General features: G+C 37.5%; 3 protein-coding genes and 1 long non-coding RNA gene across 9 annotated transcripts; 2 read left to right on the forward strand and 2 right to left on the reverse strand.

Annotated features, from left to right (window-relative positions):
- Nucleotides 1-101: 101 nt before the first annotated feature.
- LOC113712537 (uncharacterized) lies at nt 102-4,997 on the reverse strand. Of its 2 annotated transcripts, XM_072069599.1 has the most exons (8): nt 4,836-4,997; nt 4,404-4,628; nt 4,184-4,273; nt 3,626-3,706; nt 3,364-3,495; nt 1,477-1,695; nt 1,032-1,124; nt 102-591 (listed from the first exon to the last, which is right to left on the reverse strand). In XM_072069599.1, the coding sequence occupies exons 1-8, from the start codon at nt 4,872-4,874 to the stop codon at nt 430-432; spliced, it is 1,041 nt and encodes a 346-aa protein (XP_071925700.1). In that variant the 5' UTR covers nt 4,875-4,997; the 3' UTR covers nt 102-429. The 2 variants fall into 2 exon arrangements, with proteins under 2 accessions (XP_071925700.1, XP_071925701.1); XM_072069600.1 differs by lacking the exons at nt 1,032-1,124; nt 4,836-4,997 and having other exon boundaries at nt 4,404-4,829.
- Nucleotides 4,998-11,062: 6,065 nt separating this feature from the next.
- LOC140016198 (uncharacterized) lies at nt 11,063-11,895 on the reverse strand. Its single transcript, XR_011822540.1, has 2 exons — nt 11,659-11,895; nt 11,063-11,440 (listed from the first exon to the last, which is right to left on the reverse strand). It is a non-coding gene; the product is annotated as an uncharacterized lncRNA (long non-coding RNA).
- A 792-nt stretch (nt 11,896-12,687) lies between these two features.
- On the forward strand, nt 12,688-18,192 carry LOC113712843 (O-fucosyltransferase 16). Of its 3 annotated transcripts, XM_072069653.1 has the most exons (11): nt 12,688-12,802; nt 12,914-13,167; nt 13,298-13,363; nt 13,481-13,571; nt 13,760-13,842; nt 14,424-14,512; nt 14,683-14,866; nt 15,481-15,662; nt 16,078-16,180; nt 16,512-16,843; nt 16,941-18,192. In XM_072069653.1, the coding sequence occupies exons 2-11, from the start codon at nt 12,991-12,993 to the stop codon at nt 17,386-17,388; spliced, it is 1,755 nt and encodes a 584-aa protein (XP_071925754.1). In that variant the 5' UTR covers nt 12,688-12,802; nt 12,914-12,990; the 3' UTR covers nt 17,389-18,192. The 3 variants fall into 3 exon arrangements, with proteins under 3 accessions (XP_071925754.1, XP_071925753.1, XP_027092243.2); XM_072069652.1 differs by lacking the exon at nt 12,688-12,802 and having other exon boundaries at nt 12,822-13,167; XM_027236442.2 differs by lacking the exon at nt 12,688-12,802 and having other exon boundaries at nt 12,822-13,167; nt 13,766-13,842.
- An 874-nt stretch (nt 18,193-19,066) lies between these two features.
- LOC113712459 (WD repeat-containing protein DWA2) lies at nt 19,067-25,462 on the forward strand. 3 transcript variants are annotated; one of them, XM_072069656.1, is made up of 14 exons: nt 19,067-19,498; nt 19,660-19,743; nt 19,829-19,961; nt 20,096-20,235; nt 20,878-20,977; nt 22,076-22,203; nt 22,350-22,419; nt 23,359-23,447; nt 23,697-23,742; nt 23,852-23,925; nt 24,017-24,087; nt 24,157-24,215; nt 24,780-24,846; nt 24,966-25,462. In XM_072069656.1, exons 3-13 carry the CDS (start codon nt 19,896-19,898, stop codon nt 24,819-24,821), a joined length of 885 nt encoding a protein of 294 aa, XP_071925757.1. In that variant the 5' UTR covers nt 19,067-19,498; nt 19,660-19,743; nt 19,829-19,895; the 3' UTR covers nt 24,822-24,846; nt 24,966-25,462. The 3 variants fall into 3 exon arrangements, with proteins under 3 accessions (XP_071925757.1, XP_071925756.1, XP_071925755.1); XM_072069655.1 differs by having other exon boundaries at nt 19,082-19,498; nt 20,124-20,235; nt 24,987-25,462; XM_072069654.1 differs by having other exon boundaries at nt 19,088-19,498; nt 20,124-20,235.
- Nucleotides 25,463-26,966: the final 1,504 nt, after the last annotated feature.

Consider the following 26,966-nt stretch of genomic DNA (forward strand, 5'->3'; position numbering starts at 1 on the left):
TCTCTGCCATCAATACCGGATGGAGAAATTAATTAAACAATTAGTGTTTGAAATTGCAATAACCAAGAGAGAGCAGCATTTATTTGTTACAACTTGCAATATAAAAAACGGGTTATACCGCTAATGTTATAGATTTCAATTACCACAATTTGGTTGCGTTCTGATTACAGGCAGGAGAAAACAAAATGGCGAGATCCTCCTCCCGTAAGTTGTTCGGTACATTAGCTGCCTTACCGTGACTAACTAGAGTTTATCGATCCCTTTCTTTCTTTCAGGCTCTGTAACCCTACCCTAACTCCCTTCTCCCTTTATACAAAGCAATTTAATAGAAACCCAAAACAGCATTGGCAGTTATAGCTTATGGTGATCGGACAGTCAGCCTTGCAAAAACAGCACCTGCCGGCATATACGCACTCCAGCACCGGAAGCCTATATATTCTCACCTGGCGGTAGCTCTGCAAGCTTTGGTGGAGTACCTAGTACACGTTCCATGTCAAAGCGAACTTCAATATTTCTGATACTATAACCAACAACCATGAGCCAGTAGAGCAATTTGCCAAGCTCTGGAGCACTTGTCTCTGTCACACTAGTCTGCGAAACACAGACAAATAAAAATTGTTGATAGGAGCCCCATCAGCCAAGAAGCAGTATTGCTTCTACCAAAAAGGTAAAACAAGAGGAGTTCTAGCTAAATAGCACTAGTTAATTAGAATAATTCATAAAGAAGGGATACTGGTTTGCATCAATAGTAATAAAAATATAGTTTCCAACTCTAATTACGTTGAGACTATTCCTCAAAAATAAAAAAATTATGTTGAGAATAGAAGCATCATATCACCTACAAGGATTGTGTCAAGACTAATCTTCTCTTTGAGGTAAATCAAATTTCTATACTTTCACATCTCAACCAGAAGCTGAAAGCATAATTTGAAAGGTTTGTAGCAATTTCCAGTGCAGTACTCTTTAACAATTCCTCAACGACTAGAATCTAAAGAAGGCTCAGGATTTAAATAAACAAGGAGGAGGAATACCTTCATTTGACTAGGGTCTGAAACAGCTAACAGGCGTTTTATGAATGTATTCATGGCCAGAATCACATCCTCCCCAGCAGTGCTAGTTAATTCCTGGCCAACTTTTTAAATGAGAAACCTAAACACAAATAGAAAACTGCTCTTTCCATTGAACTTTTTCATGCAAACCAATAGTTAACTAATAGATATCTCTCTCCAAACACATGAATTGACCCAAAGCATGTGGAACAGAGTAGCGGCTTTACATCAATCTGATGGGTCATAATTGCAAAGCAACAAAGGTATGCCGCGCTCAACAGATGCTATTGCCTTAAATTTTCTGATATTTACTAAACATAAGCAACCATTATATGCATTTGGAATGCGGGTATTATCCTAACGAGCAAAAAAGGTAAGGACAAAACTTCCCCAAAATGTTCAAGCTGTCGGTTGGTATTATTCTAACCTTTAGATTTTGGGGCTCAAGGGTTTTCAGATAGTCCAATAAGTCATTCTGGCCATCACTAGATTTTCTTTCAATCTGACGGTTGAGTTCCTCTATTTCTGCTTCCAGCAACTCAATGTATTTCACTGCATCTAGTTTTTCAGGACCAGAAACATTGTTCCATCTGATAACTTCTCCAGTCACTTTTTTCTGTGTGCCAGGTGCAAATTCTGGTCCATCCTATACATTCAAAAATAATTGCCCAAAGACATCATCAGATGCATGAAAAGTTTCAGCGAAATTAACAGAGAGTAACATATAAAAATCCAACATACCAATAAGACAAATCAATTAATGCTAAGTGGAAAAAATGTTGAAAATGTACAGAAACATGTCTATCATTCATACATGGTATGTGCTTGTAAAACTCCTATAAGCATTTCTCAAGGTGTGTGAATGTTAAAGTGAAATGACTTTTACATCACCTTGTAGGGTTGCAAACCATATTTGCTCAAGTAGCACAAAATTATGTATCCATGCAAAAATGAGATGCCAAGCACTCCCTTGTCTAACAAAAAGGAAAACAAGAAAGAATAAACAAATTGACCACTAAAAGTTAAGCAGTGGCAATTACTTTTCAGGACACATACTTGATCTTATCCATCACTTCTAGTCCACGTCTTGTTTTCTACAACTGGGAATTTATGACAGGCATGAGCTAGGTCATGACTAAATTATTCATGTTTCCATGAACTTTTACACAAAATGGATGAGCTGTTAGCTTTTCTGTTTCACTGCATCCAATCAAATTTCCCTTCTAGGCTACTTCAATGAGAAAAAATGCAACTCTCACTGGGACCCCAAACAGACCGAGCCTTCCAAGGAAAAGGAAACCAAGTTCTCATTACTTTGCATAAATAAGATGCAACATATAGCATTCAACCTTCCAAATTGGTGTCTAAAGTCTATACCAATTCTCCCAGCTCAGGCTGCCAGTCTAATGTTATACGGAGCACGTGCAGTGTGTTTCTTTAAAAGTTAAAGATTTCGTTTCCAAGTGCATATACCAAGCATGATCACATGGCATCTTTTTGCCTCTTTATAACCTAAGAAATAACAATAAAATAAAATAAAATAAGTCCCCAAATCTTTGTGAGCAATCCCTAGAATAAGGTTCACATGATATCATTGCCATCCCAAAGACATATCCTTGTGATAATTTGATGCATCTAGATATAGACATGAACAGGGACATACATTTACATATCATAACATAGCTTTAACAGCGGAAGCCTTTTTAATTTTTGTTTATTTCTGTAATGCAATTACAAGATAGAATACAAATATACTAACAACAAATAAGATAACTTTAACAGCGGAAGCCTTTTTCCTTATTTCTATAATGCAATTGCAAGATAGAATATAAATGTACTAACAACAAATAAGTAAACATGACTAAATCCCAAATTTTTTCCGTTTTGATGCCCAAAGAGTCAGATCGAATCAACACATTACAGTTAACATGTTATGACAACTATTGGAACTTGAAAACAGCAACACTAATAATCCCTTATCTGATTTACAGGTCTCCCTTATAATGCTGAGGTAGCACATTATATGCACGCTACTCCACTAGTATTAGCGACAACACTGATATGTTCTACCACGTGACAAGATTTCTTTTCACTAAAGACTTGCCCTTATATAAGATTTCTTTTCAATAAAGACTTGCCTTCCATACTAGAAGTCACCAAGGTTGGATGAAAGCACAACCTAATTTCCGAAAATGCCAAAAAGCCAGCGAGTTCAGTTTACTCCATAATTGACGTTAGCTGTCATCCCAAAACGAATAAAGTTGTGCAAAACAAGAAACAACAAGATTTCCAAAGTAAATAAAAAAGGAATAACCTTGCTTTTTGGTGGTTCAGGGAGAGCAACTTGCTCCAAGCTTTGTTGCAATTCTATCCGGTATTGTGCATTCCTGAACATATATCCAGTCATCAGAACACTATACATGAGCTGTGCAAGATTCTCAGCAACCTACAAAGGGTCAATGGATCCCAAAATCAGAATACTTCGTACATATCCAACTTAAACAACGGATAAATTTATTTAACATTTAAACCATGTGGAGGTCCAAAAGTCCAACGTCATAATTCATGAAACGTACAGTGGTCACAGTTACTGCAAAAAATTGCGGCGGCAGTGTCCCTATCATATTCGTCACGGTATGTCGCATAGCATCAACCACCTAAACAACCAGAGAGCAAATTAAATGGAATACAAATAAAGCACTCTGCCACGTCATTTCAAGGCTGTTTAAGGCAGCAAAAGATCTCTACTCTAAAATCAGAGTTAGACAATTCAATAAAATGATGCCCAGAGTCTTCTCCAATTCAAAATACAACGAATAAATTGCAGCAGTGCGTGTTAATGCAAGTAAAGTTGCAACAAGATAAACCAATCAAAAGGCTGCCCCGTGTCATCTCCGGTTCAAAATTTAACAACCAAAGAATAACATCATTGGCGGCAGCATACAAAAATGCAAATAAAGTTGTATGAAGAAAGGCCAGTCTAATGCAACCTGGTGCAGCTTCCAATTCAAAATTTACCGGACAAATTCAATCAGAGCACCGTTGGTGGCAGTAGCTAAACGCATAAAACCCAAATGAAGCTGTAACAAGAAAGACGAATGCCGAAAAGAATACCGCGGTAATATAATCAATACCTGCTGGGGTGCCCTCTTAACAAACAATTCCATGAATTCAGGCTGCACATTTTGCACATATTCCAATAGAATTTCCCTCCTGCTTTTATGCTAACGCTCCAAACCAAAGCCCAAATCAAAAGCATAAAACATAAAAATAAAAATAAAAATAAAAATGAAACAGAAATAAAAACCAAACTTCATATTTCAGTAATAAGAAAAACTGGAACAGGGTTGATACCAGAGTGCCGTTGGAAGGTTGAGAACCAGCAGCATTGGAGTTGTTGTTCTTGTTGTTACTGTCCTCCCTACTGCTATCAAAAGATTGAGCTCTCAAGATTAATCTACCTTTGTAAGCTGATGATTTCCTCGGGCAATTAATCGAGGAAGAATTCTGCCAATTGTTACGCCAGGATACCAAAGCCAACGAACAATTTGACGACGAAGCTGAAGCTGAAGAAGATGACTGTAATAACAACGATGGTCTCAAAGTCAAGGACGACATTTTAGAATTGTTGATAGATAATTAACGGACAAAAAATATTGAGCAAATTGTAAGAAGTTTTTTGGAATTATTTGATGCTTCAGTCCCTCTCCAAAACCCCTCTTTTATCACTCGTCTTCTCCCTCACTCCATTAACGATAACACTGATATAGGCACTAATATATTTACCACTTCCACGCTTCTGATCTGTGTCTGAGGAAGACTCATTTTCTTCTTCCCAGTCCAGTTAATTTTGTTGGGTTGGGCTTCTGATTCTATGGCTGTGCCCCAAGGATGCTACGACGTAGTATCCTTAATGATTTAGGCTTTCATACACCCTCCCAGCCGTGTGCCCGAGGCTTCTTCTTCTTATTCTTCTTTTTTTTTTTTTTTTTTTTTTTTGGTTGGTTGGAGTCCCAGTGTAACCAAGCTTCTACAACTTAAACACTATTCACGAGCACTCAATTGTAAAGATTCTTCAGCTCAATTAAATGAAATCTCAGTTCTATTCTGGGAAATTTTTCGACCAATAAAATTGTTCCGAATAAAATTATAGATGTAGGGTCCTTATTTGTATAATTTGCTGCTAATTCATTGGTCAAAAATGTAGTTGGTCCAATCATGATAAAAATTCTTGGTTCTATTTGTCAATGTTGTTAAACTCGTACCAGATATTGATTCGTCTAAACTACTGGGTCAGGGGTCAATTGGTCGGATCCCTCTCAAAAATCTATTGATGTCATAATTATTTTATGTTTTTATAAGTTTTAGAAATATTGAAATTAAATTCTTAGTTATATTCAGTCAATTATACAAAATGTTTCAAAAATATTAGACTTTTGCAATCAAATATACACCTAAGAATTATATATAAAAATGCAAATACATAAGTAAAATATGTCCATTCTCCGATCCGGGTCTAACAACACTACTATTTGCGATCCGGGTCTAACAACACTACTTAGAACACTACTTATGTATCAAATAGTAGGTGATCAAACTTACCGGTCCGATCCGGGTCTAACAACACTACTATTTGCGATTAAAAGAAAAACTTAAGCAATACTTTTTTTTTTTTTGTTTCCCTAGCTCAGGGAGGCTCTAATATATAATTGGCTCAAGATTTCGCTCAATGGTATAATTGGACTACTTTGTACTGCGATGTTACCATGATCAATCCTTACTTAATCTGTTTCTTAATGTCATAAACTTTTGGATCTTGGAAATTCTACGACACTTTTGAAACAGAATCGTGGACGTGAGATTGTTGTACTTGAACAGTCTAGTATATACATGCTGCATACGATAGGAGTTCCTTGTATTAAATATGAGAGGTCGCAATTGACATCAGTATGGTGTTTTCTAAGAAAAGAAAACATCCAAAACTTCAGGTTATGATAACAAACCTGTAAAATAACAACCATGCTGCTGTACCGGAGTGTACGTGTTCCTTAAAAAAGAGAGAATGGCTTATTGGTTTTGGAATGATGGTTGGATGCCTTGCTTAGTTCTTACTGTCCCGACACTTTTAAAGCAAGATATGAGGAACCAATCATGCTAACTACACACATATCCAGCTTGTCTGTTTTCTTCTCCTTTTGTGAATGTTCTTTTGGGTTTCTTTTTCTTTTGTCTGGTTGGGGTTTCGCCAACCTTTTTACTGGATGCGCATCATGTCACTACCCCCCTGTCTCTCTCTCTCTCTCTCTAATGTTTTCTTAATAAGACACAGAGGATCATCTATGTTATACTCCCTCCGTCCCACTTTGATAGTTCTGTATTCCTTTTTCATCTGTTCCAAAAAAATACCCTTATTCGATGTAAGTAATTGTTACTATAAACCTACCCCATTTAATGAGAGTTGATTCTTTTTTTACATCAATTCAAGTTCCCATAAAGTTGTACCATATTTAATGTGAGGGTATTTTAGGAAAATAGCAATCTAAATTTACTTTTCCAACAAAGTTAACTATTTTTTCTTAAACTGTGTGAAAAAAGAAACAGGACTATCAAAGTGGGACGGAGGGAGTACTACATTTGTGGTAATTTATGATTTTTTTTTTTAATAACACTCTTGTTTCTACAATGTGGTTTACCACAACATGGCACACCACATTGCAGGATTTCTCAGCAAATCAAGGTCAGATCATAGTGGCATGACTGATGATTAGTTGTGACAAGCACTTATGATATGACCCATTAGCTTCAGTACTCTACGGAAATAGAACATGTATGTGAATGTCCTTTCACCTTTTATTCCTTGTGGTAAAAACCTAGAATATAATCCACCTTTTAACATGTGCGCTAGCACTAGTATGGGATTGAAGTCAATTGAACCCAAAAAAAAGGGAAGGGGGAACTTACATTATTGGGAATTGCCTAAAGTACACCGATGAAACGTAGTGGATCACTTGCCGAACCAGAGGTTTTCTTTCCTAATCAATTACTAGGGTCCAGTTTTACATGTGTTTACTATTTAGTGAAATTTACTTAGCTTAACCATCTCTCTAATCCGCCATTTCTACGTCTCACTTCATGTACCATCTTTTATATGCTCATCATATAAAACGTGGCTTACAAGCATTTCAAGAAAAGTTGAAAATTATAATATAAAATTGCCGGAGCCAGTGTCGTGCTACCACTTCAATGCACCTGTCAACCACCCCACCCCATCCACAACCTCTACTTATTTGGGTACTAGTCAAGTTTTTCTCCTCCTCCTTATTCTATTTCTGCCTAGTTAAAAGATTTTTCTAGTAGATATCTAATAGTCACTCGTTAACACATTTAAATAATCACCAACTTTGAGTCAGTGGACACCAAAAAGGGATTGAGTCCCTCTTTTTGGGAATTCAAATCCTATTAACAGTGAAAGAATATTAAAAAAAAAAAAGGTGTCAAAGCACCCCGTTGGTTTAGTCAAGCATGTATATCTGTTAATCCTTTCTACAACCTCTTTAGACTCCTCAACCCCTTATACAGTCTCTTTGATCTCTTCTTCCATGTAGAATGGGATAGATTTCGTTATAAAAATGTTATGGTTGCAGCCAAAAAAAAAAAAAAAGGTTAAATCACATGATATCTATCATGTAAATGCACACACTCACTATTATTATCTTTCCCCGCATTTATATATTTTACCCTAATTAATATTAGTTTTTCAAAGAATTAACACCTAAACTATTTCTTAAGAAGTGTCCAATGAACACTTATGGCAAATTCAACGGGGAGCCATGCCATTACCAGCATAAGCCAACGCAAATATAACTTTAGCATGAAATTTAAGACCCAATAACCTTCTAGATTTATCGTTGAATTTTGAGTTGATGTTGTATTGTATAACACTATTAAGGAAATTCTGTAATACCATTATGTCATTCTAGAGTTATGGATGTATACACTCATATTTATTATATCTCTGTATTTAAATACTTTCTTAAATTAATATTACTCTCGTCGAAAAAAAATTAATACCTGAATCCGTTTTAATGTGCATCTCAATAAATAAATCATAAATGCCGCTACGTGTGTTTCCAATTTTGCTAAACAACATGCATCCTGCATTTGTTTCGACTCGGAGCCTGGGGCTGTTGTTAATTTAGCCGGCACCGGCCCCGGCCCGCGTGCCGCGGGATGTGGAATCATGTGCACGACACGTGAGTAGCTGGCACAAGGGAAATGGTAAGATTCGGTTTCAGGAGAGGAGGAGGGGGTGTGACGTCTATCCGTACGACTCTATCCTTGAGAAACAAAACAGGGATCTTCTTTTTCTTTTGTTTTCTTTTCTTCTCACATCTAGGGTCCGTTGGCTTGTAAATGGAGAAAACTTTACGTCGAAAAATGCCAAAACCAAATGGGCGTTTGGTAATAGGCATGAGCGGTAAGAATAGGCATCTATACCGATTTTTTGACAGTAGTATACTACTATAAGAATCATCCAATAGAAATGAAAGCATTGGATCTTGTCCCCTATCAATTTTATCATTGGTCACTTATAATTAAAACTATTTTCATTGTATTACATTTTGTGATGCGATGCACGTGAGAAAAACACTCGTTGAAAAATATTAAAAAGATAATTTAAAATGCGTTTATAATATGAAAAAAAATTCAAATAATGGACAATCCAAACAAATAAAATTTGTTGATTTGAGAATCACAATTTACAAGAAAGAAATTGAAAGGCAAAATTAATTTGGTACATTTTTTTTTTTTTTGGTAAGCAAGACTCACTCGCAATCCATCTTCCTCTACCACCTAACCCAACCCAACAACTCATCCTTATACATCAATAACTTATTATCACTTATGAAGTGTTCAAAATAGTAATATTTTATTTTGGCTTAGTCAATAAACTACCTTTAATTAGAAGACAATTATATGGGGAATGTTTTTGATGCTTGTTATGAGCTAAATTAACTAAACAATTTACGAGTACCTCGAATGTAGGTTTTAGTCAAACTCGATTTGACCTAATTTAAATTAGTTTATTTTATTTATTTGAATTTACAATTGAATTGATTTTGAGTAGTTACTCGAGTATTGCAAATTCATGAGGCTATTGAGCTCATGAAGAATACTTCGTATATTTTTTTTCTAAACATTGATTTAGAGGTGGCAATTTGTCCCAAGTTCCAATGGGTTACCCATGTCCATGAGGACTTTGGGCGGGATGGGTATTGGATTTTGATATTGGGTTTAAAATGGGACAAATCCCAATTGTACCCATTAATTGATGGGAATACTTGGGAAATACTTGGGTACCCATTGGGCTCAAATAACAAGGGCTCTGTTTGGTTTAACTATTTTTTGGGGGTATTTTTGAAATATTTTATTATAGCAGTGTATATGAAAAATTTTTACTATAAAATTTTTTTGAAATATTTGATATACTAATATGGATGGGATGTTTTTTGAGTTATTGTATATTACTGTAACATTGTATTTGAAAAACTTATTTTTTGAAAAAATAGCCAATCCAAACGGAGTCTTAGATTCAAAAATTATCTTTAACAATTTTTATAGTCATACTAGAGAATATAATCTAGTAGTTTTCCTAGTCATTATCCACAAGAATTTTCAACATTTCAGTCAATTTAGACCTGTCATCTTTGGACAATGATGAGAATAAATATTCAATACCTTAAGTACCTTGGCCATCTTGATATATGTTGGAATATGACTGTATATCTATTTTTTTCTTTATTTGTTAATCCAATTTTTGATGGGAATCCTGAGTATAAAGCACTTGCATGTTTATTTAATAAAATTTAAAAAAATTTAATAAATCAAAAATATTAAAATTATATAAAAAATAAAAATGAATTAAAGGAAAAAAATATGTAGAAAATAGATTTGGGTATTGGGCGGGATCAATCTAAACCCATCCCAAAGTGATCCCGCCAACTTAGTCCCAAAATACATATGGGTAAGATTGGGCCCAAACCCATATGACCCGGTTCCATCACAAACCCAAGCAAATCCCGCCCATCCTGCCCATTTTGCCACCTCTACATTGATTGTATATTAGGGGTGGGCACGGGTCGGGTACCCGACCCGAACGGCAAATGGCTGACCCGATCCTAAGATGTCGGGTCACTATTTTTTTGACCCTAATCCGCTCCGATTGTCCTCGGGTACCCGAGGATCGGATACCCGATAAATAGGGGCGGGTCATCGGGTACCCGCCCCTATTTAAAGAATGCAAATTCTGCATTCATAAGATGAACCTGCTGTAGCCTGTACGTCCAGATGCTGGGGAGAATTATTGTGAAAATCAAAAGCAACCTTTCTATTGTTGTTGCTTGAGTAACATCACTGGGCAAAAATTCCAAAACAACAACTAGTTAAATTCCTCATAAATGAATACTATGCACAAAACCTATGAGCCAAAGCCTGAAAGTTCAACTGAATAGATGTTGAACAACAAGATATAAAATCAAAAGTCCTCAGATTTGATAGCTATTTTAGGACTATATTTAATCAAAAACCATCATTTGTAGTTTAAGGTTACTAGCAGTAACATTTATCAAGCACTTTTGGTACCATCTGTATGGCAACTCTGATATGATTTATCATCACAGCTAGATAGATAGATAGATAGATAGAAGATCATCTGGATCAATGGATGGATGAATGGATAAATGAATGAAAAAATAAAAAGGGTTAATTACGCTTTGCTCCCCTGAGGAAATCAGGCAATGGCACCACAAAAGGCTAACAATAAATAGCAACCAAAAGAACTGCTATTTTGCCACAAAATTTTTGTCACTGGGCAAAAATCAAGAATTATTTAATAGATATACATGAAAAGAATAAATAATCTCAATTATATCAAAAACCAAAAAGAATCAAATGGTTGAAAGCCACCACAACTAAATAAGAAACTAAAGCAATAAACATCCCAAAAACGCAAAAAATTTCAAACATATTTCATAAGAAGCCCTCAGATCTCATAGCTTCAATGAATCATAGACGGAATTTGACGGGTAATTCAACAGATGCCTTTTACAGATCACCGACAAAAAACCCAGCCAAGCCACGCACCAGTGTGTGTGTGTGTGTGTATAAAATCAAGCAATTTTCCCGGAGTAAAGAACATAAACAAAAGGGCGGAGCCGCCGAGGGAGGATTTTCAGCAGGGGAAAATGAGGGAAGGCTTTAGCAGCGAGTCTAACCATGGAGGCAAGGCTTCAAGATCAGATCAGGAGCGGCGCAAAGGGATTGCCTGGACAGAGGTGGGTGGCGGCTAATTTTTCCGGTGAAGTGCAAAGGCAACCGTTGAATTTTAAACCCTGTCAATCCCCTCAATATTAACAATTTTTTCCATCATTAGGCAACAGAAAATTTGAGAAAAAAAACAATACTAATCAACAAAAAATCAAATGATAATACATTATATATAAAATCAAGCAATTTTCCCGGAGTAAAGAACATAAACAAAAGGGCGGAGCCGCGGAGGGAGGATTTTCAGCAGGGAAAAATGAGGGAAGGCTTTAGCAGCGAGTCTAACCATGGAGTGATGGAGGTAAGGCTTCAAGATCAGATCAGGAGCGGAGCAAAGGGATTGCCTAGACAGAGGATGAACACAGGCAAATTATGTTGCACTCGATCAGAATGTCAGCTGAACTCTTTTGGTGGGTTAATAACTTATAAAATTATAAAATTGCCCCTATATTTTTTAATAGTTACATAATATACCCCGGGTCGGGTACCCGCGGGTTTTTGCTTTTACGATCCGTATCCGTATCCGAATATTCCGGGTACCCGACCCTATCTGATCCGCTGAAAGAAATCGGATCGGATATCCTATTTTTCGGATCGGATCGGATCGGATCTCTCGGGTTTTCGGGTCGGCGGGTATTTTTGCCCACCCCTATTGTATATGCATCTTGCTAAATAAACTTTAAATCCAACAACTGCATATTGTACCTAATTCAACTGTACTTTCTCTTAGATCCAACAAGTGCATGTTGTATCTATTTGGTTTGATGGCAAATAGTTTCCGTGGATTAGTAAAAAGAAGATATGCGACGATTAGCGGGAAATAAAAGGTGCTGAAACCACAAACTGCAATATTATATTGATCCAACCAAACGTACCCTGACAAATTCACCTCTTTCGGCAGACATCTCCAAACGGAGCCTTAATTCTTTCCCACCTTGCCAAAGTTCTAGATTATCCAAAAGCCAGCTGCAGTGGGTTTTACGGTTTTACTCATCCATATCATCATCTAATTCATTTCCACTTTACCAAATTAAAGTTCTAGACTTATCCAAAAGCTAGCTGTAGTGGTATTCACGGTTTTACTGACTCGTGCATATCATCATCATCGACAACCCTTCCCATTCACAGATAAAAACCACTTTGCCGAATTAAGGTCTACTAGACTAGATTATCCAAAAGCCAGCTGTATTGGTTTTACAGTTTTACTCATCCATATCATCGTCATCATTGACCATCCTTCCCACCCACAGTAAAAAAACCAGCAAGGAAAGAGGGGGTTGAAAAAAAAACCAAAACAAAAACAAAAACTTGGGTACATATAAGACACGGACGCACAGGGGATGGCGATGGAATCCACAACAATATTAATGTTTGTCGTTATCCCAGATGTTCCTGTGCAAAAAAACTACCGGATCCCACCTCCTCTTCCTGTATTGATATTGCAACCCCGCGTTCCCGGTTCCCCCTCCCCCGCTAAACCCCTTCCCCCGCCCCGTTCTACTGCTCCTACTAGCCTGCTTACTACTACTCGTTTTACGCAGAAAGAAGAAATAAAACGCCTAGGTCACTGTGTTAAGAACGTCGGAGGGTGGGCGGCTCAGCTCCGCAACCGCCCCCCATGGCCTTCCAGCGACGGCGGCTTCAGTACCAGTACAAAAATCGTGGCCGGCTCTTAATCCCCGCCATTTCCGTCATCTCCGCTGCTCTTCTTGTCTTATTCGTTTTGATCTCGCTACTCGCCCCTTCCCCGACTGATGGAAATGGTCCCCTCCGCCTGCCCCGCCACCATTCTTCGGTAATCTCTTCAACTATCACTCTCTCTCTGCCCCCTCATTTCTATTGCTCTGAGACGCATGCCATAGGTATCTGTGAGAGTTTTATGTAATGCAGGATTTGATAATAGTCAATTTGTTTGTTTGTTCTAGACGGAGACTAGGAATAAGGATAGAACTAAGGACGAAGGGAAGGGAGTTCCGAAATTTCGTGTGCCGGTTAGGGTTCTTCTTTTGATCTCTTTTGCTTTGGTTTTCCAGCTTCTTTTTAAAAATTTTGTGGATCCGAATAATATTATGACGAATGCGATGCTTTGTTGGCTATTGGAGATGTAGCCCGGTCGAGGAGCCTATCATCGTGATCTTTGGACTTCGACAAATGCCAAATTCTATCATGGTTGTAGTGATGCCAGCAGCAAATTTCCAAGTTCGTATGCTTCTACTCGGATTCAATACCATTTTTACATTCATTCATTTTGTAAGCCTAGTAACTGGGAATACACGTTTCCCTTCAGTTGGTTGATCTGGGACAATAAAAAATATATATTTCGCTGGATATCTGAGACCTTTTTTTTGGATTTTATTGACTACGGATTTTGATTATTACTACTGCAGAAGCAGAAGCAGAAGCTATCACGCGTCCCAACCGCTATTTGTTGGTCGCAACCAGTGGGGGTCTTAATCAACAGAGAACTGGGGTAATGTTTTCTGATATTCGGAGTTTATGTTCTAATTTGCAGTAGCTATGTGTGGGAAGTATTAGCAGGGCTTTAGGCAAATGGGCTCTTGACATGTGCTGACTGCATTTTAATTTTGAATTCCCATTTAATGTTTGAACCCAATTAAGCATGTATTTATTGCTGTTATTCCTTTTTGTTGGATGTATGTCTATAAAGTTTTGGTAAGCAGTAGTGAAAGAGTTAAGAAAGCCGTTAATGTTGTTGTTCTCTTCCTGACAATTGCTTTTTCTGCGGCCTATTTGATCTATTGTACTTCATTTTCTGAGAGAAACGATAGAAGTAGCTGGTCAGCAGGTGATGGAAAACTGACTACCAAAATAGAAGATCAACTTCAGGGAGCTTTCACCTATGCCGCCATTCAAATTAATTTGGATATGACCTCCATCATATTTTGTGATCAAGAATCATGGATACTGTAAAGATTTTCTGTATTAGTCATTAGTCCATAGTCCTGCTGCAACCATGTTGAAATGCTGATTTAATCTCAAGGCATATATATTTGCATTGAAATGCTGATTCTTCTTGCTTGTCTTTGTCAGATAACTGATGCTGTTGTTGCTGCTCGTATTTTGAATGCCACCCTTGTTGTTCCAAAGCTAGATAAGAAATCCTTTTGGAAGGATTCGAGGTTAGTTCACAAATGCTTTCCTGCTAGAGTTTCGCATCTGGTATTTCTTTCTACATCTTTGACTGGCTTCTGGTCTGGATATAAATGCTGTAGATCTGATCAGCTCTTTAAAATTTGAACAGAATGAAATGAAATTTGATAAATTCCTTTGCTTCTTTGTCCTATTGCAGTAACTTTTCAGAGATATTTAATGTTGATTGGTTTATATCATATCTAGCAAAAGATGTTAGAATTATTAAAGAGCTTCCATTAAGGAGAGGACACCAATGGATTCCACACAGCATGCGAGTCCCAAGAAAGTGCAATGAAAGATGTTATATTACTCGTGTCTTACCTGTTCTTTCAAAAAAGCAGGTGAGCCTTTAAACTGGAGATTCTAACTTCTATTTTGTGTATATATACTGTCCTGGAATATGATTCCTTAATTACTGTTGTTGGAGTGTGTCTTGATGCTTAAGCATTTTGTGAACATAAACCCAATGAGGTCGTCAAGTTGTAGCATGTTGCGTTTGTTTGAGATTTGTTCTCCATTTCCCTTTAATTTGCTCCAGTCAAGAATAAGTATATCCCATTTTATGCAAGCTACCAGATGGCTCAATAGGATATTTCTGAGTTTAGGCTTTCAGTTCTAGCAACATTATTGTGGGATTTTTTTTAAGTTAACTACTACTTGCTCAGTCAACTTGATCTTCTTTATATGAGAAAACCTCCATGCAAGTTCATTCTCCCCTCCCTGAAACCACTTCTCTTGGAGTAATAAGTTGTTTACAAGTCCAATATACATGTGATGTATGTGTAGAGCTCTTGATATCAAGGTTGACCACTGCAGCAATGAAAATGTCTCTTCGTTGCATTTTGAGTTCCTTGATTTAGGCTTTCTTAAGTTGGTCTTTGTTGGCTGTTATATTCCTTTTTTTTCTTCTCTTTTTCTAGGAAACATGTTAAATGAATTTGAATCCTTGTAACAGGCTATTCAGCTAAACAAGTTTGACTATAGACTTTCAAATCGGCTGGAAACAGATTTTCAAAAGCTTAGATGTAGAGTCAATTATCATGCTCTGAGGTTCACCAACCCCATAATTACCATGGGTGAGAAATTGGTTCAAAGAATGCGGATGAGGAGCAAGCACTTTATCGCCCTTCATCTAAGGTAGTCTAGATGTTCCAAATTTTGATTATATGCTGATGTATGAGTCACGTATTTGACTTTTAACTAATTATATGTTCTATTCTTGGTCCCTAGAAATTGTTTTGATCTTTCTGATGGAGTCCATTTTGGTGAGCATGTATCCATGCTACTGGAAAAACTGGAATGCATGTGGATTTTGTGCTCCAGTATCCACTTGAATTGGCCGGAGTTGCTTGTACCTTAGGAGAACTTGATCCCTTCATATGTTATAATTTGTTCAGGGGTTGTCGTTATCTTGTTCTATATTGTTTTTCAACAAATTTGGAGAGAATGGATAGAAACTTCTTTTCTAATTCTTTAAGCAAAGCATGATGATATTCTGATTTGGATGACGAGGTCTAACCATTATCATCCTCAAAAATATGTATCATTACAGGTTTGAACCCGATATGCTTGCATTCTCGGGATGTTATTATGGTGGGGGAGAGAAGGAGAGGACGGAGCTTGGTAAAATACGGAAGAGGTGGAAGACCTTACATGTAAGGCTTCGAATATCATTCTTTCTTTATTTACAGATCCTTTTGGAGCCACAAAACTGTTTACCTCTTGGGTTAGGCATCATATCTGGTTACTTGTTAAATTTCAATGCACGAATAATTCAAGGCATAATACCTGACAATCAGCTATGGGCGATTGGTGATATGAATTTCATATTGTCGTTTGACCTGATTCACGTGAATCTTCTTTTCCATTAGATAGCTTGATAAGATGAGTTGCATGTTAAAAAGATGGCAAGATGCAATGTTAGGACCAAAAGGCCATTCTTGTATCATGTTTTAGTTAATTCAGATCTTTATTGGTTATTTCCAGACTAGCAACCCAGATAAAGTAAGGAGGCAAGGAAGGTGTCCCCTTACTCCTGAAGAAGTAGGCTTGATGCTGAAAGCACTTGGATATGGTAGTGATGTTCACATCTACGTGGCATCAGGTGAAGTATATGGGGGTGAAGAGACATTGGCTCCACTGAAGGCACTCTTCCCAAATTTCCATTCAAAAGACAGTCTCGCTAGCAAGGAAGAGTTGGAATCATTTTCTGCATTTTCTTCTCGCATGGCTGCATTAGATTTCATTGTTTGTGATGAAAGTGATGTATTTGTTACCAATAATAATGGTAACATGGCAAAAATTTTAGCGGGACGAAGGTATCTAGCCTCTACTGTTTTATGGAAAAACTCTAGAGTCTTGATAGCATCTAAATGTTGGTAATCTTTATTTTATGTTATTTTATTGTTATTGTAGGAGGTATTTTGGACATAAACCTACCATTCGCCCAAATGCCAAGAAATTGTATAGGCTGTTCTTGGACCGAGACAACATGACTTGGGAAGAATTTGAATCAAAAGTTCGCAAGTTTCAGCGAGGTTTCATTGGGGAGCCCAAAGAGGTGAGACCAGGAAGGGGTGAATTTCATGAAAACCCCGCTTCCTGTATATGTGAAGATTCAGATGCAAAAGCAAAGGTGGATTCGCTTTCAAGAAAATTTGGCAAGGAAAATGGTGTAAGAAAGGAAGATGTTGATTCTGCAGCTGATGATGAAAATATGGATGATGAACCGGAAGTTTCTGATGGCGATGGTGATGAGGATCCAGATGACCTTCCTACAAATATTTTGCTAAATGGGACGGCTTCAGATTATGAGGCGTCTCTCTTGGACAACCCTGAGCTGGATGAGTTGCTTTCCGATTGAATGAAATCTTTGACCTTCCTGGAGAAGTTCTTTTCTTTGGCTAATCTGTTGTCTGACACTCTTTTCAGTCTTTCTACAATGGCTTCGACAAAGGTGCAGCTCTAAGCCCATCCGCGTGAACTATGCAGATGATTTGATGTATATTATGGCCCTTTTGATGGAGTGAGATGGAGCAAGATTTCACCAGTAAAGCTGATTGCATCATTATGGTTAATCGAGTTTCAACCTGTAAGGGCTCCGTGGGAGATGAAAATCGTACTCCGGGCTTGGAATGGGTGGCATTGCTTTCACAAGAAACTTGGGGCTTTTAACTAATTGTATGAACAAAGGCAGAGTTAGGTCTGCGTGAATGCAGGTAAACATATTTTAGGACAGATTGGAACTAGATAAGTCCAGTTGACGCAAATCATGCGGTCAAGGAATGAAAATGGCTGGGTAACTTGCTACTGACAAGTAGGCGAGTGGTTGAATCTTATATGTGGAGATGAGCATGCTGCAAAGTATATTAGGAAGCAAACGACGATGAAAATTTCATTGCAAAGATGTTTATGAATGTCGTCATGCTCTCTTCTGCAATTAGCACAGCAAGGGGCCCGGAGGCATAATTAGACGTACCAAGAGAATTGAATTTGCCTTTTATTTTTATTTTTATTTTTGGGGGGTTCATTTTTCCCTTCTGGATGGATCCTTGGATCTGGAAGCCTTAATTTGTACTGATTCACTAGTAATGTGCATCAAAAGTAGGCAAGTGTAGATTAAATTTTGAGGGATCATATATTAATTATCATTCTCTTCTTGTGGTTATGGGGAATTGCGACATAGAAGTGCTACGCAACCAACTTGAGGAGTGAAACTCTAGTGATTGAATTCAGGGATTTACCCTTCTCAACTCTGCTGCCATATTCTTCGGTAAATCAACATATCTAGTATCCATGATCCATCCATCAAGTCGCGGGACCTTGGTGAATCATTTCCTTCGTTCCCAAACATACTTTTGTGTTTTTGGTTTACTTCATTTCTGAGGGAAAGCTATTTCTTCATATTTATTCATGCATAATGGTCGTTTTTCACGAAAGGGCTTGGGCTGTGAGTTGACCTAAACCCATTATCAAACGAAGCAGGTGCCGGGAGATAGAGGTAGGCTGGCTAATCTGTTTATGAATTTCTTAGAGATCTCTTACTCATCTCGCCTAAATGATGAATGTTGGGCAAGTTTTAATTTCAATTCCATCATATTGCATTGCAATGGTTTCTCCTCAATGCAACATGGTCAAGCAATTTTATTTTATTTTATTTTTTGTAACAAGACAAAATAAGTTGCCTTAAAAAGGAAAACTTACTACTAAATCGAATTGTCGTCTCAGAAAAACGCTACAGATGTGACGCCAAATTTGACGGGAGACTTGCAAGCGGAGCGGATGATATTGCAGGAGTGGGCATCCCACAATTAATTTTTTTTTTTTTTGGACAAAAAAATCTTTAAAAATTCACAAGATGAGATTTTCTCGTACGTATTACAATTGCTGGATATACCTTGTCGGAGCATTGATTCATCCGGTATGGTAATAAGAAACGAAAGTCTTGTATGTGTTTGAGCTCTCGGACAGTAAATTTTCATATTTTGACTTTGATTGAATTAATTGATAGATTAGTTTTATATCATATATAGTAAATTTGTTGGTATTGAGAGTTGATGCGATCAGTTGGACGCATCCACCACATCAGCAGAGGTTGGATTTAGCAGCTGGTACCTTTTTCTCCCTTTTTTAGTTTTAGCCCTCTGTGACCGGATAACAGTAAATCAATAATAGTACAGTACAATATAGGGAATATACTATATACTGCTGCTACATTATTCCAGTTGAAAAAATAAAAAAGGAGGCCAGTGAAGGGTGCTTTCCTTAACAGCTGACGCATTGAAATTATTTGCCGCGGTTCGAGTTGGAGGCAGGAAGGACTGGGACTAGGAGGAGGCCCCTGAAAGTGAAAGTGAAAGAGGGAAAGGCAGATCGGATCTAAAAAGCCAAAGAGCTGTTATCTATAGGTGGATCGATCGGGAAAAGCAATGCAGGGAGGATCGACGGGAATCGGCTATGGTCTCAAATACCAGGTGGTCATCCCCTCCCCTTTTTAATACCCCATTCTTCCTTCTTCTTCTTTTTCTTCCTCTTCCTCCATCTTCCTTGTCTTCTATCTTATTTTACTAGTGTGTGAGTATTAATTTGTTGTGTTCTCTTGTGTTTGGTAAACATAAATTGGCAAAATTCGCAGGCGAGATGCATTTCCGACGTCAAAGCAGACACCGACCACACCTCCTTCCTCGCTGCCACTCTCAGTCTCAAAGAAGAAAATGAGGTTGGAGAAACTACTCCTAATTGCTTTTCATTCCAAATGTATTTTCTTACTGGAGACGCAGTTTCAAATTGTGATGCTCTCGTAGGTGCATCTCATTAGGCTTTCTTCGGATGGTAATGAATTGATTTGCGAGGGTTTGTTTTCACACCCAAATGAGATCTGGGACCTCGCTTCTTGCCCTTTTGATCAGCGCATTTTCTCTACCGTCTTTTCTTCTGGTAACTACTACTAACATTTTCTGCTCTCTCCATCTTTTATTGTTGCTATTATTATTATTATTATTATTTTAAACGAAAATTGTTGGCTATTTTTTCCTCCTAACATGCCGGTGAATAATTACTTCTTTTAACAGTCTTTTTCCCCCCTTTGGGGTTGTGAAGGTGAATCGTATGGGGCGGCAGTTTGGCAAATCCCTGAGCTGTATGGCCAACTGAATTCCCCTCAATTGGAGCGAATCGCCTCTCTTGATGGACATGATTCCAAGATTAGAAGGTTGTATATATCATTTCATTGCAAATTCTTCACTGAATAAATAAGCTGACATTTTAGATTTATTTTGTGAGTAAAAAATAAAAAAAATAAAAATGATTTATTTTGGATTTTATTTCTTTCTTTTTCCTCAAATTAATAAAAAAAATGGTTTTGAATTGATTATTAGTTCTGGGTTGCAGGACTTTATTCTTTTCACAATATTCTATTCATTTTCATGAACTATGAAACTGATTGATTGCTATAGGTGTAATTTATTTTTTAATTAAATTTTGGGTTTTACCAGCTACTCAGAGCCTTTATTTTTCGTCCTTGATCATTGTTTCTTTCATTTCATAACCTGTGCTGAAACCTGCTAGCTGCATTTTATATATGCCGGTATACGAGTGGGAGGAAGAGGAGGCATACTGAGGGAGTAGAGAAGGAAAATTTTTTAATTTTCACAATTGTATTCCCAAATTTCTAGGTGTATTAGTTTCTTTTTCCCCCCCTTTCTTATGGTGATTCCGTCTTCATATTGACATTCTCATTAGCTACAAGAACATGCCTTCCCTAAAATGGACCAAGAGTTCATCTAATCAAGAAGAAACATAGGTCCACTGCCTGGGTTTGCAACTCATGATATTAATTGGCTACACTTGGCAGTGTGCTTTGGTGGCCAACTGGAAGGCATGACAAGTTGATTAGTATCGACGAGCAGAATCTTTTACTGTGGAGCCTAGACACTTCAAAGAAGACTGCACAGGTACGGTGAACAGAATACTACATGGGTTGTATAATGCACATCACGTGCACGTCATGATACTTCAGTACATAAAGCTATGGCCTTGTCCTTTGTTTACTGTATGCTATCAGCTGAATTCTTTTTCCAGAAAGTTTTTTCTTTTTACATACAACTAGATCATTAACTTTGTCAGCTATTGGATGTAAATTTGTATCAAATGCGGGAAGGACTAGATAGAGAACATTTCTACATATAATTGATACATTTATGATTAGCACGTCATGATTGACTGAGTAGTTATTCTACATACATTGACCTTAATATCTTAATTACTTGAGTGCCTTTAACTGAGCTGTAGAACCTATAGATGGTTTCTTAGTTGTTTCTTGACTTATATATTTTTGAAGATTAGCCGTAGGAGGTCAATAGAAGACTATTTTAGTATATCATAAGTTACTTAAATAGGCTTCTGAGAATGTGCTCTGTCTACTGCAGATCAAGAGTTTTGTTTACATTTATTTGCTTCATAATGGATATTTAAGAGTTTTTCCTGGCCTTTATTCCTTCTTGTTTGGTGTACTTGTAGGTATGCATTGTATCGAATTGTTTGCTTCATCACATTGAGACAAACACGACGCATTCATGTCATTACTATGCCTTCTGAAAATTTAGCAATTCTGTTTCCCGTGTATACTGTTCCCTGTGTATACATCTTTAAGATAGTTTATTATCATGTAATATATCAGTAGCAGTGTGGTTCTCCATTTTGAGTTAACCATTTTGGTTATAGGGACAAGGATTTGTACAACTGGGATTCTCAGCGATTAAAGCCTCTGGAATTAGATTTCCCCATTGATTATTACCATTGTATACATCTTTAAGATAGTTTATTATCATGTAATATATCAGTCGTAGTGTGGTTCTCCATTGATTATTACCATTGATGTTCATATATTGCTTTATGTTAGGTGTCACTATGTAGGATGCTCATTTTTCTCTTATGTCTCTCCTTGTGCGTTCTTAATATTGCTTCTGTATGGCCCATAAATATGAAACTGTGGCATTGTTGCTTCTGATTTGTTGGACTAATTCATATTCAGGTCTTGCTGCAAAATCTAGGTTCAAACTAAAGAATCCGCTGGGATGCTTCACTATCTATCTGGCGGAGCATGGGATCCACATGATGTTAATGCTGTGGCCATAACCTGTGATTCATCTATCCAGTTTTGGGATCTGCGAAGCATGACGTATGTTCTGTTGGTTTGATAAAATGTATTTAATTCTCCATTGGTTTATATGTTCTTAATCGATGTGGGTTTTGCATTGTGACAAATTAATCCTGTAAAGTTCAAGGCTCTACTGTATGTCTGATTCATGATTGTTGTATTTGCAGGAAGACAAATTCAATTGAGCATGCACATGTCCGTAATCTTGACTATGACATGAAGAAGAAATATACACTTGTAAGTGTTGATCTACAGAATGGTTGTTACAGTTAGAGAGTTTTTACTTGCTTGTGTTGGAAGAGCTTTTGTGCGAGTGAAAAATAAATGTAGCATTTGCAAGTTATATTCCCTTTTGTGTGAGTGAAAAATAAATGTAGCATTTGCAAGTTATATTCTATCATCAGCTTAGTTATACTCCCCAATAATTAAACTGTATCCTATCTGTTAATATTCGACGATGTGCAATATTCAGATTACTTACATCAAAAGATCTTTTTGCTTGCACAGATAAGGCTGCGGACTCTACAATGATGGGAATGTTTTTTATGGTGTTTTATCATAAAGGAAATCCTTTAGAGGTGGATTTGCAGATTACATTTAAAGAAAAAAAGAGTTTCACCTTATTTCTTTAGGCTGTTCTAGACATACCTTAGATATCTTATTGAAAGCAACATTGTTTCTTGAGTGCAATGAGGCATGGACCGCATAATCAGATAAAGCAACTCTTTAAATTTTTTCCTGCCACTTTGAGGGCCCACACCACAAGGTTGGACACGAATATCTGTAAGAAAGGTGCAGAATGAGGAAGTAGGATTTTTATTAGGTTTATCTGAAGAATATCTTCCATTGCAACCATTTAGGAGCAGATCAATGTGGCACTATATTGGTGAAAGTATTGATATGCTAATTATCCTAAAAGCTGAGATCATTTCTGAAGCACACTTAAATTAATTAATGAGCTGTATGAAGTTGATTTTGTGGTGTATATAACGGATTAACATTTCTGTCATTCACCATACTTTTACGCTAATCATATTTATAGGATGTCTTGGAAATCTGAATAGAATATTAACTCTCTTTGCTTCACAAAATTTTCAAAAAATCTCCTTTTGCAATCCTGTGTTGATTTGCTTGTTGTTCAAAGATGAGCTTATAGGGTCTGATTGATTCTAACAGGTAACTGCTGATGATGAGTCTGGTATACACATATGGGACACACGGATGCTGAATTTTCCATTCCTGGAGCTCCCTGGACATGCACACTGGTATTCCTTGTGAAAACTGAAGCAAGATTATGCTTTTGTCTTGCATTTGTAGATGTGCAGCATCTTTAATCATTTATATCTTTAATAAAAGTATCATTTTTGTGTCTTGTTGCTGAAGCTCTTAATTTTATTGTCTTTCGCATTCTAGATTTATTATAACTTGTTGGCTGATTGCATGTTATCAATTGTGGCTTGGGGTCATCTTTGTCAAAAATTTTCCTCTAGTTAAGATAATGCTGTTTTCAACAGGACATGGACTGTTAAGTGTAATCCTGAGATTGAGGGCTTGATTCTGGTTCTCTCTCTCTCTCTCTCTCTCTCTTCCCCTCCCTCCCTCCCTCCCTCACTCTGTATTTGAGAGTGTGTGTTATAAAGTGTGTTTTGACATATGCTAACTTTTGTAGAGTGCTGGAACTGATTCAGCTGTGAACTTGTGGCTTGCTTCTCCTCCTAATGGAGATCATTTAACGTCTGAAAGGTGATTTTCTTATTTCGTTCCTCTGAATTTTATTATTTGGCATATTATTTTTGTTTTATACTGGTTTCACCTGTCTTTGTTGTTTTGCCAGCTTGGAGTCACCAACTAGGCAGGTGGATCCATTGCTTAATTCATACACTGACTATGAAGACAGCGTCTATGGTAACTGTTGCAATCTCTGACTTTATGGAACTTAATTGAACTGAAATTAGCTCATCAAGTAAATCTCAGGCCTCGCTTGGAGCTCTCGACAGCCGTGGATATTTGCGTCATTATCTTATGATGGGAGGGTAAGAGTACTAGAACATTATGGAAAAAGGACATATAGATTATTTTCATGGCTATGTTTTTCTTTATCAAGCACCTGATTATTCTGCTCATCTGAATTGTCACTTCTACTTTCTTCTTATTGATGGGATATAACCAGTATGGAGCCCTTTGAGGTTATCTTTTCCACTGATCAATTGGAAGTACTGTTTCCACTGGTTCAAGAATTGTTTTCCTTTCTAAAGTTTTGATCCCGCATAATGGAACTATGTGGCACTCTATGTGTGTCCTCTATCTTGGGCATCTTGTGAATTGGTAAAGATTTGGGGATCTGAGGAGTGCTTTCCTGCTTAAACCTGCTATTGTGGTCCTTGCTATTCTGTATTCATCTTCTGTAGCAGTATGACGCATCCTTATGTTTCAGTTTAGGATAAAACTTATAGTAATGGCATATTCTTTATTTTAAAACAAAAAAAAAATGAGTTGAAAATTTAAAATTTCAGCTGTTAGAGTGATAATTGAAAATTTCTCCATATTATTATCTTGTTCAGGATTGCTATTTAATGATAGATTTTTTAATTGAACAGGTGGTTGTAGAATCTGTGAAGTCTCATCTCCCAAGAAAATGAATGAATCCAGATGCTGTTTGGGAAGGTTGTGGACCCTAGACATTACTTCTTTTTGAGAAGTTCTCGCTGCTCTTCCCCCCCCCCCCCCCTCCCCCCTTTCTATTTTTTTTCTTTTTCTTCCTGCCAATTTTTGTGTTCTTACAGGTCTTCTTGCTTCAACTCCAGAAAACATCCTTCTATGGAAGTGTAATTTTGATGTTTAATCTGATGCGGCTCATTTCGGCCATGACAACCTGAGTGTCTTGGAACTCTGCATTGATTTGATTCTGGTATGGTATATCGACCTATGCAATATGCTTGTCTTACCACCCCCTATATTTGATTGTCTGTAGTTGCAGTTACACCTGTTGGATCGCCTGTAAAAGTGTAGCTGGATAACTTTTTTTTTAAGTTTCTACTGGGACTAGCCTGTGGGTCTTTTTTATTCAATTCGAGAGAAGTTCTAATGGCTAGAAGAAATGTTGTATGTCGTCGTCTTAACGTTCTGGCCAGATACCGATCTATTATTAGGCGGGAACTGCTTGGATGATGGGCCATCTTTTCCGCTATCAGTGAGAGAAATTAAATACTACTCTTATAATTCATTTCACAGAACCACTCACCCACAGACAGAAAGGAAAAAGAAAGAAAAATTTTTGCCACGTAGACCAGTAATAATATTTTGCTTGTGATAGTAGTGGTTGTGGAACTGATACTTGGCATGGCATGAAATTTTGGTTGGTTTTGTTACATCTGTTTGTGGATGTTGGGTGTTGAAAGAGGTTGAGCAGTGTTTCGCTGCCTGCTCACCCTAATTGACGGTGCTCCTCCTTCATTTACAAGGTGTACAAGGGTCATATGTGTTTTGTCAAATGTTTTATATGAATATGGAAAGAATTTCTGAGTTTGTTTGGAGTTGGAAAGAGGGAGCTACTTCTGAAAGCTTTGTTGAAGCACTCTGTGGTTGTGGTGTCTTCTGCTTCGTGGGTGTGTATACAAATACAAGCAAGCACTCAGGGGAATGTCTCTATTGATCGGTAACCTCAATCAAACATGTTTTCAAGGGCTTTCTGGATGCTGCTTCTGTGTGGTGTGCCCATATTGAATTTTCTGTAGTCAACAATTAATCGCTGAAACGTATGCACGGCCTGTTGCAAACGATTCTTCTTTGAGAGTCATAATATATTGTCGTGAGGGCAATTTGAGAAGAGTGAGCGTCAGTCGTGGTGTAGCATTGTTGCTGACTATGTATGTGGGAAGTGGACTTCAAACCTATCCAAAAGAGTAGAATGACTCGTCAAAAAAGTGGATTAGGTTTCCTCGTTGAAGCCGAAGGGCCGCATATGTTTGAATTCGGTTGGTTTATATCACAGTAGCTTGCTGTTTTAGTCCGGGAGATCCGTGTGTGAGTGTGTCCTTATGTTTCATTTCGCCACGAACGCCGCGTCGGATGGTGGGGTTTGCCTTGTCAACCCATTTGCATCTCATCCACTAATTCTTTGAGTTCCGCCATCAGCTGCCCTGTCATTGTGATACCTGTCCCTTGACACGTTGGAATACTGGCGGACTTGGAGTGGGGGCTGGTACCATTGTTTTGGATAAGGTAAAATCGAGGAGGGATGACGAATGACGATCTCTTGGAAAATGACCATCATTGACATTATTGTTGCTGGTCGGTAGTCTACCAAATGGTTCAATTCATTAAAGGACCGCATTCCCAACTATGAACAAATCCATGGCTCCTCACCTTGGCATAAACACTCCCCAACGTTACAGTTTACGCTTGACCCCAAACAAAAGAGGGCGATAAAAAAAAAAAAGAGAAAAGTTTATGTTCTCTGGGCTGATAGAGTAGCAAAAACCAAGCTTCCTATGATTGTACGAGTTTCCGCTTCAATATGTTCGAGGAACCCACACCCACAGAAAGGGTGTTCTTTTTTTTGTTTTTTTGGGGAGAGGGGCTGGGGGATAGTTAATAAACGTAAAAAAAAAAACGAGCGAAAAGAAATTTCTGGTTTCGAGCGAGATGATTTGGTAGTTACTAGTTAGAGGTGTGTAAAGCCAAATATGTCAACTTTTTGTAGCTAAGCAACACTACTACGTGGGTGTTCAATTGCATGACATAAACGTCTTAGGGTCTGTTTGATAATACAAAAAAGTATTGAA

This window comes from Coffea arabica, chromosome 10c (genome assembly GCF_036785885.1).
Source record: "Coffea arabica cultivar ET-39 chromosome 10c, Coffea Arabica ET-39 HiFi, whole genome shotgun sequence".
Classification (NCBI taxonomy): domain Eukaryota; kingdom Viridiplantae; phylum Streptophyta; class Magnoliopsida; order Gentianales; family Rubiaceae; genus Coffea; species Coffea arabica.

Excerpts from the sequence above, each read along its gene's own strand:
- LOC113712537 (XM_072069599.1), bottom strand. The coding sequence starts at position 4,874 with ATGAGTCTTCCTCAGACACAGATCAGAAGCGTGGAAGTG. Across the intron at positions 3,707-4,183 it reads TTAAGAGGGCACCCCAGCAG|GTGGTTGATGCTATGCGACA; the intron begins GTATTGATTATA and ends CTGGTTGTTTAG. Across the intron at positions 592-1,031 it reads CAGACCCTAGTCAAATGAAG|ACTAGTGTGACAGAGACAAG; the intron begins GTATTCCTCCTC and ends TGTGTTTCGCAG.
- LOC113712843 (XM_072069653.1), top strand. The coding sequence starts at position 12,991 with ATGGCCTTCCAGCGACGGCGGCTTCAGTACCAGTACAAAAATCGTGGC. Across the intron at positions 13,843-14,423 it reads TTAATCAACAGAGAACTGGG|ATAACTGATGCTGTTGTTGC; the intron begins GTAATGTTTTCT and ends TGTCTTTGTCAG. Across the intron at positions 14,513-14,682 it reads TCCTTTTGGAAGGATTCGAG|TAACTTTTCAGAGATATTTA; the intron begins GTTAGTTCACAA and ends GTCCTATTGCAG.
- LOC113712459 (XM_072069655.1), top strand. The coding sequence starts at position 19,454 with ATGCAGGGAGGATCGACGGGAATCGGCTATGGTCTCAAATACCAG. Across the intron at positions 19,962-20,123 it reads CTCTACCGTCTTTTCTTCTG|GTGAATCGTATGGGGCGGCA; the intron begins GTAACTACTACT and ends GGGGTTGTGAAG. Across the intron at positions 22,204-22,349 it reads TGGGATCTGCGAAGCATGAC|GAAGACAAATTCAATTGAGC; the intron begins GTATGTTCTGTT and ends TTGTATTTGCAG.